Raw genomic sequence first — 13,140 nt, 5'->3', positions numbered from 1 at the left:
AGAACCCACAGGGAAGACAGAACAACGCAATGGCGATACAATGGTTCACGATATTCATAATCAAACGTTGTGTTTATGTGGTGTTCCCGTCAAGAAGTCCAGTAGCTCTCTAACATCCATTCCCTTCCTGTTGACAGCAGTCTTCTGGGTCTGCCACATGGCTTTTTTTGACCTGTCATAAGGATGCTCCCTCTGTTATGCCAGTTGAAACTTAAACCATTGCGCTAATGCTATCTGATCCAGGACAAGTTAAATACAGGAAGATCCAGTGAAAACACTTCACTGCTTCTAAAGGTAGGGGACCGAGCAATGGCTAAAACTTAAGTTACAGAATGTGATCAAATCCAAAGTCAACCAGAGCTTTGAGGTGGACCTTCTCAGACCTTTTTTCCTACACTGAGCTCCACAAAAAAAGCTAAAAAAGGCTTTTAAACATGAGTAATATCCTCCTTCTTCAATATAACCTGGATTGTTTAACTTGTTAAATAGAGAAAATTCAGAGCGCTTAGGACAGAATAGAGTTTATAAACCAACCCCTGCTCTGTTTATCCTTGCAGATGGTCCTTTGCTTGTAGGCTTGGTGGGGGCCAGCTCTGTGGTTTTCTGACTTGTAACAAATTCTGACCTTTGACACACATTGACTGTCATTTGCTGTCATTTCTAAGTCTTGGCTATCTGCCCTCTGCTCCAATCTTTGTCTGTCTGAGAGCCCATACTAAAGACTCCCAGCCCTTTGCTCTGACTCCCTCATCCCTTTTTCCTCCATTTGCCGTCTCCTGAAACATGCTTATTTGCTCCCCAAAGAGTTAGCCATCTTTCCCTCCAGGCTGACCTGTGCTCTCTTAAGAGAGCACAACATACAAATTGAGAGTAAACCAGAAGTGGTCTATCACACACAGAGACAAGAACATACTAATTCAGGAAAACAATAGGCAACATAATGCAACAAGTCTTGCAAAAAAGCTATTAAGAAAGCAAACTAAAATTCTTTGTTTTTAACAAAGTTGTTCTGGAACAGCAGAACCAACGAAGACTAATTTCCTATAAATAATTGCCCTAGTTTGTTTTACCTAAGCAGTGACCGCAACGCTCTCCTCCATGATTCCCCCATATTCTCCCCATTTTATCAAACATCCCAAATTGAGTATAAAGTGTCACAAATATCTGAATAGCAGCAGCCCAAATAAAGCTGACCTCAGTGGGGAGAAGAGACTTAATCGCTAATTTCCTCTTCATGTGCTTGCTAATAGATTCACAAAAACCTCTACAAACCTAAAATTTTTTGAGGGAAATCTGGCTGAACTTGGCAGTGAAATTGCAAAACTAGCATTTCTGTATAGAAAACAATAGTTGCAGTGGCAAAATCTGCACATGTAACTAATAAATACCAGTTGCAGAAGCTTACGTAATCCTCCTAAAATCAAATACATAGTCATAATATATTTAAGGTGGCAAGATGGCTGATAATTAGAGAGAACACAAAGAAAGAAATTAATTTTACCCCAGAAATCAATTGCAGCCTAATTGCACCAAGGTAAGTTTCAAACAAAATATATAAACCTGACAGTTATGCAACATTACACCCAAGACAGCTAACCATGAAGAGAACAAAGACCCAGTCTACAATTATCTGTCATCACTGTTGGACGTTTCCTAAATACCTTTCAACAAAAAAACTCTTCAAAGAAAAAAACATTAAGAAGAACAACGAAGCAGCAAGGTGTCAGTTTGCAAAGTTAAAATGCCAAGAAATTGGTAGAACCAAGATCGTTACAGAAACTTTTGCTTAACAGAGTGCTGCTTTCATACACATATATACAATATACTACCTTGGATTTCCTCAAAGAGAGTCACCTGGAACCAGACTGTTTGCCTACATACTGAGAGAAAATTAAACCAAACACTTCAGGATGCCAGAGAATATACAGTGACTGATAAGAGAAGTAATAGAAATTTGTCCCAAAAATCCACTCATGGTTCGAACTTAATAAAGAAATTCCCAGCCCACTGAGAAAAACTACGGCAAAAAGCTAATGTGCATTTCAGCAGCAATTTCAGACTGAATTCAGAAAGAGGGGACACTGATCTGTCTAGCTGTCATGTAATGGTTGTGCTGTCCAAAAGTATCAAAGATGGCACAATAACTGCAGTAACAGAACTGTGTGAAAGAAAGGAAACAAGATACTGCGAACTCCTGCTCCCCACTAAGAAGTAGAAAAATATCTGTATAAAGCAAAAGGTAAAGCAATAAAAAAACAACACAAAAGCAGATAAGAGAAAATACATAGATAACATCAGTGATGCATTGAAGGATCTGCTGAAACAGGTGATAGCAAGATGTTTTATCAACTCAATGCGTTCTAACTGGCAAGTTTACATCAGCCAGAGGGACCTGTTAAGGATGAACAGGAAAGCCAACAAGAACAAAAAGAAAGAGAGCTCAATAGGTAGCAAGTTACTGAGGTGCTAAGGAGACAAAGCCCTACAGGAATTGTTAGCTTTGACAAAAAGATTAAAACACCCAGAATGAGTGTCAGAACTTCTCACAAATAAATGAGACCTAGCAAAAAGCAAGAGAAAACCTTATAGGGGACTCCTTCAAAGCTTGAGAGAAGAGCAACAAATGTCACCAAACACTTCAAAGCATAAAAGCAGAGGCGTCTCCAGAAAAATGGCATTTACACTTAAGTATGAAATGAAGTTGAGCTAAGCAGCTGCAGTAACTGAAGAAGTATAACACTTCTCAGACCCCAGTGAAGGAGACTAGTTCCACAGGTAACCCTGGGGCTGTGAATGATCCTAGCAAAGATAAAGAAATAGAATGAGGAACAACCCCCACCATAACCCAGCCCTGAAAGTCGCCTGAAGCAGGCCTCCCTCATCTTTCGAAGACCTCTCCTGGCCAGTAGAACAGCGTTGAACTGATTAACAGCTTGAAATTATGTAGGCAGGCTTTAATCCATCATGCACTCAGAAATGTAAGGGTCTATGAACTGCACAGGCATTCTCAGGGAGCAATGGTTTGAAAACCTATTTCACTCCCCTAGTTTTTTTCTAAATTATGCGGGATTTTCTTTTTAGATACTTACTGGCACTGCAAGTCCAGCAAGCTGGGAGTGTGTGAGCAACAAAAGACTGTTAACCACTGACAATACAATGCATGTCGCAAACCCCAATATTATCAGGAAATGGCTGCAACAGAAAGGTACCATCAATTTCTAAGAAAATATCTCCTTTTTTCCCCTAAGTACAATTATTACAGTTTTACTGAAAGAAGTAACAAGCAGTTAAAGTGAACCTAGACATAAGTAAATGGTTTAAAACAAGCATGAACTCACTTTTTCCTTCAGGTACTGCCACTAATTTATTCTGAGAGGAGAGCTCATGGATAGAACAACCTAGGCATCAGTGGTTTCAAAGAAAAGAAGAAAGTTTATATAATGGAAGCTAAAACAACATGTATACAAAGATCAGAAGATTGTCCAGTTCCCCAAGAAAGGTGCGCGCAATTAAAAATGTAGTTATCAGAAGTCAAGCTAAGAAGCAGGTGTTTTTCAAAGCGAAGTAGTACAAGAAGGGAGTAAATTCATATGCATGCTAGCAGGAATGTCAAAACAAAACTGAAATCACAAGTTGGTAAAGCAGCTGTTGCAATCACCAGATTTAACAGGCACAGGATATCAAAAAGTCTAGTTTCAAGCTGTAACGTATAAATTTTGGTCTCAAATGACGTTTCTGTTCCAATATGCATAGCTGACAGACAGGTCCACCAAAATCTCACACAAACCTCTCAATACCTTTGAAAGCAAATGCATCAGGTAAATTCTATATATTAATAACATCTAAAATTCATCATAAAGTCTGATAATCACCCAAAACATCTGGAAAAACACTGGGTATCTGTCACTCCTAAGGATGGATGCAGTGTCAATATAGGAAGGAGAACTAAAGCACCCTCTCCATCCCCAAACTGGGTATTAACCCTGTCACGTCCCTGGGCAGCCATCTCAACAGCGCAGCACTGCAGAGTGAGGAAGGCAACAGCATGATACACATGCTCTCTGGTACTGTGCAGTGTTGCAGTGACATTCCTCAGCTTTGGAGAAGCCAAAGTTTGGAGTTTAAGTTGCCAGTGGTGCAATACCAGAAGGAACAAGGGCTATAGGTGTTCTAGCCCTGCTTTCTTCCACGAAAAGGCATATCTGGTTGCCCAACTGTCATTATACAGCTGAGAGAAGATACAGTAAGACCCAAATGCTTCCTTCTAACACTATTTACAGACGGAAAACTAAAGGCGTTTAAAACAAGAGGATATGAAAATCTCAGTACAGGATACCAGCAATGAGTGAGTTGTCAAGCCCTCAAGGATGTCCAGTGGAGCAGGAAAAAACTGTATATTCAGATAAAATCATGCATCTCACATGATATCCTACAGCAATGTTCAACACATCTTACTCTGTTTTGTGAGGTCAGAAGGTATTTATCTTTTCTTCATTAGAAGAGAGCTTGATCATTACCAACTATTTCTGAAAACTCTAACTTAAAAAAAGATAAAACAGATGCTGTTCACACTGTGAAGAGAATGAAATTCAAATGCATGAGAAGGTGTCAAAAATTTCAAAATACTTAAGACTGTAGGGCTAACATTCATTCAAATCTTATTAACTTAAACCTTGGTTATGTAAATCCTAGATTATTTCTTAGTACACCTGCTGACAAAGAAATAGGATCAGGCTTTCACTTTAGTCATGCAGGAGACAAACGTGAAATGTGCATCTTTTTGTGTGATTAGCAACAAAGACTGTAAGCACAGACAAAAAGGTTTCAGCTTTTAGCTACTAAATCTACCATCTTATTTCTGTGGCTGAGCTATAATTAACCTTTAGTCAGCCACCTCAATCACAAGAATAGATAATCGTGGATTCTCTTTCTGTGAGCTCAGTCTTATCTTTATAAACCTTTATAAAGAGTCTTGGAATTTTCAAAGAGGATAAATCAGACGGGGAGTGCAACCACCTTTATGGATCCTCAGAAGAATTTTAGATCAATCTGCAGGTATGACGCACTATATGCCATCCTGTGCAGCATAAAACTTTCTTTATAACACGTCCTCTAAAGACACCAAGCTAAGATCATTGTGAAGTCCATTCACCAGCTGAAAAAAAAAGGCCTCTGCACATTTCATTACATGAAATGCAATGTATATAGTCATATGTAATCCCAAAGAAAGGAGATCCTTACAGTAACTTGAGTAAGATGCTATCTGGTCTAGCGGTGAGGGGCTCCATCACCACAGGACACAAAAAGTGTGCAGAGTAGCATGGGATATGCCGTCCAGTCTCACTACTTCTAAATCTACTTTTTTAATCAAAGTTTTGCCACATCATTTTTTCTGTCTTGTGCCAAACAGGAGTGCACCTGCATAGCTATTCTTGCCTGCAGCTGTCTCTCAGAGACACATTATGAGAGCAGCATAGTGAAACGGCCATGACACTAACACTATGATGGTCCTCCTCAGGTCTACTTGCAGCAGAAGCATAAAATAATCTGTATTACAGTACAGGAATAAAATATAAAGAGAGAAGATGGAGGAGGGCTAAGCATATTCTTCTAGTTTCCCCTCTCCTGGGCAGAGCATAGCAAAGGCTCATGCCCACACTCATTAGTGATCCAGAAATGTATAGCAACCAGAAAAGCTCCCTTGAGCACCATTCTTTCTGGTCTTGTTGTGAAGCAGCAAATACTAGCATGGTTGTCTATCACAAACATCTCATGGTCCCACAGTAAATTTAAATCCCTGTGACATTGAACACTGCCCCTATAGTTCTCAGTTTATAACAGCAGTTATTCTCTGCTATGGACAGCACAACTACTGCATTAAAACTTTGTTCCTCTTTTTTTTGTTTCTCAACAAAACAGAGTCAAAAGGAAAGGCCAAATATTTACCTTCTAAAGAGATTTATTAGGCAATAATCTTAACATTTGTTAAAATGTTGTTTTGTTTTTTGGTTTTTTTTTTAAGAAATACTTGGAAATTTTCAAAAACTACCTTCCATCTTTCAAAATCCAATTCTACTTCAGAAATTATTGCCATATACAAACACATATAATTATTTCAAGAAAATAAGCCCAGCTGTTTGATTCCAGAACAAACACTGGTCTCTAACACTAATTCCTGTGCAGCAAGTACAATGGGAAAATAAAGCTATGACTACTGACTGGATTTTGTATCACATTCTAACATGCAAGAACATGTATTTTGTAACATTCACTTTCAATTCTATTTTCACCAGTACTACAGTGAGAAAAAACTTTCTTCTCTTTGTATAGACAAAAGCAGCTGGTAGAAGTTAACATAGCATCATTACTTTTAAATTAACCTAACCATCCTGCTTTCTGCTTCTCAGGTGCAGTTATATTCTCTGCCATAGCCCACACATACTGGGGTTTTCTCACAAAGGTCATACCAAGCCTCATTTGTAAAGCACTTCAACAGAGGAAAAAGCTAAAAAAAAAACCCCAACCCAGATAAACAGCAACATACATAAAAATTACACTCTTCATAAATACTCGGTTTTGTTCATTCAAGTACAGTTTTTCTACTTGACTGAAGATAAGCATTAGACCACTTACCAGGATTTACGTGTATTAACAGAACGTTAAGTAGAAGGTCGAAAACCAAAATCTTGAACCCTTTTAAATTTTGTGACTATTAACTCCCTAACCTAGGCCTGCCCTCAAATGAAAGGAACTCATTTTCCGTGTTTAACTAGATTCTTCTAAAACCAAACGATTGCATAAGATTCCCATTCTCTCTGGAAAGTTTTCAAAATTTCCATATAGTTAGATCTGAAACTCAGCCCTGAATTGCCACTGAGACCAGAGTGAAGTCCAAATTTTATCAGCATCTAAACTTCACTTCCTTAGGTTTCAATACCTTTGCAAATACAGAATGAATGTATCAACTCATTTCTCTTCTTAAGGATCACACAACATATATTGAGACCCTAGAAATCCAGCCATAAGTTAATTCTCAATTTCAGAATATTATTTAAGGGTGTATTAAGGTGATGAAAAGCTTCTAACAGATTAAAAAATATATCTGCAACTGGAATTCAAACCTCCACTCTAATAAATATATTCAGTGAAACAGTTTTGCATTAAATTATTTGACCCCACTATAGTCTCCACATGCTTGTTGCTTGAGGCAATGCTAAGTCTATTCAATATTTATTTTCACTGTATAGTAAGAGCTTATGTTATACTTTTTTAACTATTATTTTTACATTAAACTTGTTAGATTCCCAGCGAATTCTACAGCAGTAGTCATAGCCATCACAAAGTTATAATTAAGCTGTGACTTCAAAAATTTATTACGTTGTCACTAATAAATCTCATTGCTAAGTACTAGCTAGCTATTCTGACTTACTAGTCCACAATGTCTCACACAGATTACTTTTTTTTTTTTTTTAAAGAATTGTTTTGCTCTAGAAATAGGAATAGTTGACACTTTCCTAAATCAAGAGACTTTCTACTTAGGAAGCAAAGTACCTCCATAGTGAGACATTCCAAATGGCAAATGACAGCTACATAAACAAACGTATGGCAAAGTAACATCAAATGGCCACTCGGAAATCTAAGATGTTCTTCTCTCATAGGATTTTAAGTATCTCTCATATTTAAGGAATTTCCTGTGCGGCATACTAACCAAATACACCCACTCTGGCCTCAGAGAAATACCACGATTCATTCAATATGTTGAAGAGACACTCCTTATTTTTTTCCTTTGCAGAGGATATCAAGTACCTGTAGTGATAACTAGGGAGTGAGTAAAGTGAAAAGAAACAGTACGAGGCATCTCATGTTATCAACCAACCAGAAAATAGAAAAATATGTAAAAGTAGTTCTATAGTCAAATCCTGGGAAGAAGAAAATATTAGAAACATACTCAAAGCTGTCTGATATTAATCCTGACATAAATTAAGTTGAAGCATAACTTACTGGTAAAGTTCCTGGTAAAGAAGCATCGAAGAAAGATACCAAAGAGTTAGGAGGTGCTGCAAACTGGACTTGGGAACCAGAGAAAAGTTTTGAGTTGGAACTGATCTGTGCATGAATTTCCAGACCCACAACTGGTACCCATGGAGCAAGACTGAAAAGGAAAGCGGAGAAGGGAAATACCATTTAAATATAGATGACATTAAACCCTATAAACATGTACAAATACAAGAATTAAGAACTTCTCATTTATTCTTTTAACAAAAATTAAATTGTAATTGTAAAAAAATTGTAAATGATGTTGTAAATACATCTACAATGTCATGGCAAAAGTTGTGCTGCAATACTGGAGAACTGAGACTAATTGATAATATATACGGAGGCGACTATGGCAAAGTGTCTTCATTATATAGAGAAAACAATGCTGTAAAAAATAAATGTAATGGTCTGAAACTTTAAACTTTTCCTTACATGAGAAATCTGAGAGAAATTAATGAGGCAAACTTGCATGCTGGATGAACCCTAATTTGGTACCTCGTGAAAATCAGAAAATCATCATAAATATCAATTACTTCTCAGGTAGTTTGATAAATCTCCAACAGACAGGTGGCATAATAAATTATGTATTCTTTGTCAGCTAGTCATTTGCATGCTGGGAAAGGTGGCTCTCCAGAGCAATGTTAGTAGCATATTAGCATAAATATTAGTAATCTGGTAATAGAGAAATCACCATTTCAACTAGAGAGCTACTGCTCTCTGAACATACCCCACAGAATAAAGTTTCTCCATATCATCTAAAAAGTAATTGCAATTCTCACATCCATAACCTTTTTATGGACAAGAGAAAAAGGTCACCTTTACAGTATGAATTGCTTGACAGTTTCTGTAAGTAATTATCTGGCCTTGTACAAATGAAGTGGCACAAATAATATTTCAGTGATGAAATCACATTTCAATGGCAGAATACTTCAGCAGTATAAGTACCCAGATAGCTATAGGAGATAAGCGAGCTATGGAAAAACATCAAACAAATATATCAAGTACAGTGTTCCTTCCAAAGGTGAACATAACACATTGCCAAGATTTTAGTTCTGTCTGCGCTCAGCTGAGGACATCCCTACAAACACCAAACTAGTGATGCAGACGCCACTTATATTGCTGCTTTAGGAAGAAGAATATTATCATAACGGATTAAGGTTCAGATGTTTAAAGGAGCTAATACATTTTCTTTTACTTAAACAGTATTTTCTTTGGTATTTTCAACTATTCATAAAAATACATCGAGGTTTAGAAAAAAAAAAGTTGGGTTTTTTTTAATTTTGGAGGCCAATTTATTTCATTGTTTCCTGCGTTCTTTAGAAATGCATCCCCATCACATCATGGCATTAAAAATTACATCAGGCTTCACTTAATCAGTGTGTTGGCTTACACTCAGATAAAAAGGTATGTGCATCAGTCAGTCCTCGAGTCCTACCAACAACACTGATGAGAAACCTGGAGTTCCTTACCATGTTTGTTTAAGGTTTATGTTTATTTGTGCCTCTAAAGAATCAGCAGCATACTTCTGCCGGTGTCCGCATAACTTCACTTAGCTGATCAGTTGTGCAGAGAGAAACCTGAATCTCACCAGAGAACGTGAAAGCTTGTACAGGCTGTAACTTTCAGTTGCAGCAGGAATGAAATGCTCCGTTCCAGGCACACTGGCAAAGTTTCACGTTTCTCCACTGGAAGAGAAAGCTTCCTTTGGAGCAGAATAACCCTTTAAAAAAGGCTTCGCGAAATTGGTGCATCCCTTGCTGTTTATGCTCCGAACATGTGAATACTAATGCTTTCTGATTTGCTTGCATTGTGTGGGAATCTTAACACAGCTAAACTGTCAGAGGAACAACAGCCCTCCTGCGAAGACAAAACCCCCCAAAAGGGGGGGTTTTGGGGGTTGCGTAAGATAAATGCGTGCTGAGAGGGTGCTGCCAGCCATCAGCAAGTACAGCAAGCCATCATCTGCCTGACACCGCTCAGAAGATGGTATTTAAGGCGGGCCCTGCTGCTACCACCTTGCGATCTGCTTGTGACACAGTAGCTGCACCTCCAGGACCCGACACGCCGGCGCCGCCCAGCTCCCGCAGCCGTTGCTCTCGTGCCCAACCCGGCGGCCCGAAACCGGGCCCGGGCCCAGCCCCCACCCTGCGGCTACGCCCTGAGGGCGGGATGCCCGGCGGAGAACCACCTCCACCGGCCCCTCTCCCCGCACCGTCCCGGCACCGTACCCGCTCTTTCCCTCCGGCACCGCCCCGCCTCTCGCGTTACAGGCGACGGCCCGCTGCCCGCGGGGGGCGGGGGCGGGACCCCCGGCGCCGCGCTGCCACGCCCGGCGCCAGACCCCACCGCACCCCCGAGCCGCCGCCGCCATTTTGCCTTGGTCGCTGCTGAGAGGCTCCCGTAGCGCCCCCTGGGAAATGTAGTCCGGCGCGGGGGATGGCTGCGCGGAGCGGCGCGTTGGGGGGACGGACTACAACTCCCGCCAAGCCCCTCGCCTCGGCTCCGCCCTCCCCGCACAGCCCGGCACTTCGGGGGAGGGGCGGGGCGTGCCCCCGCGCGCCACCTGAGGAGGGGGTCGCGGTGGGTGGGCGGTGCTGTCGAGAGTTATGGCGCAGGAGGCTCTGACGAGGTGAAGGGTCCCTGGAAGGTTCTGCTGCTCCTCAGGGTAGGGGTGGGGAGCCAGCTACAGGGACACGCCTCCTCGCCTTCACCAGGGGTTGAGTAAAGACTGGCTCCGCTCAGCTTGTGGTGAATGTGGGGCTTTTGTCCCTCACTTTACTGTGGATACGCATCTCCGGGCTTCGTGGCTCAGTGTAATGGTGCCCTGTTACGAGGCGGGTGCAAGTCCTCCTCACACACAGCTCTCCTGCTTACATCCTGCCGGAGAGGTGTTTCCCCAGGCACCCAAAAATGTGGTAGCGTTAGTGTGGGAAGCAGCTGCACTGCAATCTGAGAGGGTTTCGAGAGGCCTTGGTATGTGGGTCTACTGGTCCTGTGCCTATCCTGAGAAAATTAACGCTTGTCCTAGAAATGCTGGAGCAAGAGGCAGTGACTGCATTTGTGTCTTTCTTTTAGCTGTTGTTTAAAATGTCTTAGGCTCAGGTCCTCAAAGGGGTTGTGTATGGTTTTCCTTTGGTGTCACACTGGTACAAAACCTGCTGCTATTTTACAGATGGTATTTTGCACATCTTGGGCATCAAATGATACAGTACTGTGCAGTTGCAATCTTGGATCTTAACTCCGTGTATGTAGAGCAGCAAGGTCCAGTCTCTGCAGGGCCTGGGGGTGTTACTGCTGTACAAATACACGGTAATAAAGAACACTGTCCAGGGCATATGCAAACATCTTAAATGCTGTTTACACAGCTACATTGCACAGACAATAGAATTAACAACCTTCTGTCCTAAGCCACAGGCCTGTGGAGCTTAAATGGGAACGTACATTAGCTGTTGCTTTTGTCATCTTTGCTCTATGTCAGCTCCTGCTAATAGAAGCTAATCAGTCACAAACGTATGAGTAAGACTGATTTCTTCCAGCAGAGGACAGTGGTGCATATAAGCACTTGGCAGTATCTTGCAACCTTTATACCCTCTTGTCTTCAGAAGCTCAAATATGAGATGCTGAGTGGTTCAGAATCATGTGGAAGATAATTCATCCAACTAAGAAAATGTTTTATAACGGTTGTTCCATAGCACTAATTTTCTAATATATTTATATTTTAAATGAGTTAAATTAATGGGAGGTGCTTTATAAGAAGAAGCAGTTGAGAGATACCTTCAGCAGATACTGATCTACAGTTACTTGTACAATATAGCTTAGTTTAATTAGTTTGTCACATTCCTTTTCTTGGGGAATATCCCTCCCTTGTACATCAAAGTGTGACCATGACAAATTCCTTTCTAGTAAAGAAGAACTGGCCACAGGCCATCTTGGACATGTTGTGGAGAATGAAAGAACATCGGAGTGACCCTTTTCCTTCTCTCCTGTTGTGAACATCTTCACCTATGAGATAACCTAATGTAAAGGCTGTATAGCAGTCTTTAAGCCAATGGAATAGGTAAGAGTTTTTGATAATTTTGATATGAGGAAAACCCCATTGTCCTCTGGACTTAGTGGGGGCCTATGCAATATATTGTGACAAAGAATGCATTTCAGGCTGAAACTTTAGTATATGATTGTTATTTCTGCAACAAATTTATTCCTTTAACAATTGTCATCCATGAACTCTGGATTTAGTTATTATTTGGTACTTTGTAGGGATTGACAGATCATTTCAACCCAGCTATGAGGATACGTTCTGAATATAGCTCTAAAATGTTTTTACTGGTGTAAAAATGGTAAGTTTTGGATTATTTTACTTTCTTTTAAGCCTGTTACCCTGATGTAGTAGAAGAATTAATAAATAAACACTAAGAAGTTAAAACCTTATGAATATTAAAATCATGTTACTTAAAGCCTTATTCTGCTTTGATTGCACAGACTTCTGCCCTTTCTGCATATTACTTAAGAGGGAGTAGACAGCACTGAGGGGTTGAAATCCACTTTCTGCATCCCAAACAATGCCCTAGAACTTTTAGCTTGTATGGGTGTTGTCTCACATAGAGAGGAGGATTGGAAAGTGCCATTGTTTGTGATTTAAATTGTCTCAATGCTATTTTAATTCCTTTCCCAGAAAAAATCCTATTAGAAAGACCTTTTTCTTTGCAGCCCTGTGCTGGTGACCAAGTAGGTAATAAATGAAAGCTCACACATCCATATACAGGAAGCTGATCAATCACAGACAAGCGGAGAATAAGTGCCTTTCCCAGCAGCTTACTTTGAGGTAGGAAAGGCTATGTATTTGTTCCTAATGTACCCTGGGCAGCAACCTCTACTTTGCAGTGTGTTTATAGACCATGCTGTGGCTTGGAATAGGAAAATATCTCCAGCACTGCATAAAGATTTGTACAATGATAGTTCAGTACTAACTATGTAGACTTCTGTCTTAGGTAGAGGGTAGACCCAGGGGACAGTTTGCTCTGAGTGTCTTGTTACTATAGGAATTTAACCAATGCCTGAGAGGAAATTGGAATTTTGTAGAGGACAAAAACCCAACAGCATATC

At 40.3% G+C, this 13,140-nt stretch overlaps 1 protein-coding gene across 6 annotated transcripts in view; it reads right to left on the bottom strand.

The window, feature by feature from the left end:
- GATB (glutamyl-tRNA amidotransferase subunit B) overlaps positions 1-10,487 on the bottom strand; it is a 45,157-nt gene extending 34,670 nt beyond the window's left edge. For 2 of the 6 annotated variants that reach the window (XM_075500493.1, XM_075500492.1), the window contains exons 1-2: positions 10,266-10,485; positions 8,002-8,152 (exon numbers count right to left, since the gene is read on the bottom strand). In XM_075500493.1, coding sequence (XP_075356608.1) covers positions 8,002-8,152; positions 10,266-10,408 — 294 coding nt within the window. In that variant the 5' untranslated portion in view covers positions 10,409-10,485. Of the gene's footprint in view, positions 1-8,001; positions 8,153-9,506; positions 9,839-10,265 lie in introns of those variants that run through there. The other 4 variants (XR_012775542.1, XM_075500494.1, XM_075500490.1 and 1 more) reach the window with 4 other exon arrangements.
- Positions 10,488-13,140: the final 2,653 nt, after the last annotated feature.

Source organism: Mycteria americana, chromosome 4 (genome assembly GCF_035582795.1).
Source record: "Mycteria americana isolate JAX WOST 10 ecotype Jacksonville Zoo and Gardens chromosome 4, USCA_MyAme_1.0, whole genome shotgun sequence".
In the NCBI taxonomy this organism is placed as follows: domain Eukaryota; kingdom Metazoa; phylum Chordata; class Aves; order Ciconiiformes; family Ciconiidae; genus Mycteria; species Mycteria americana.
This window is presented reverse-complemented; position numbering and strand designations above follow the sequence as displayed.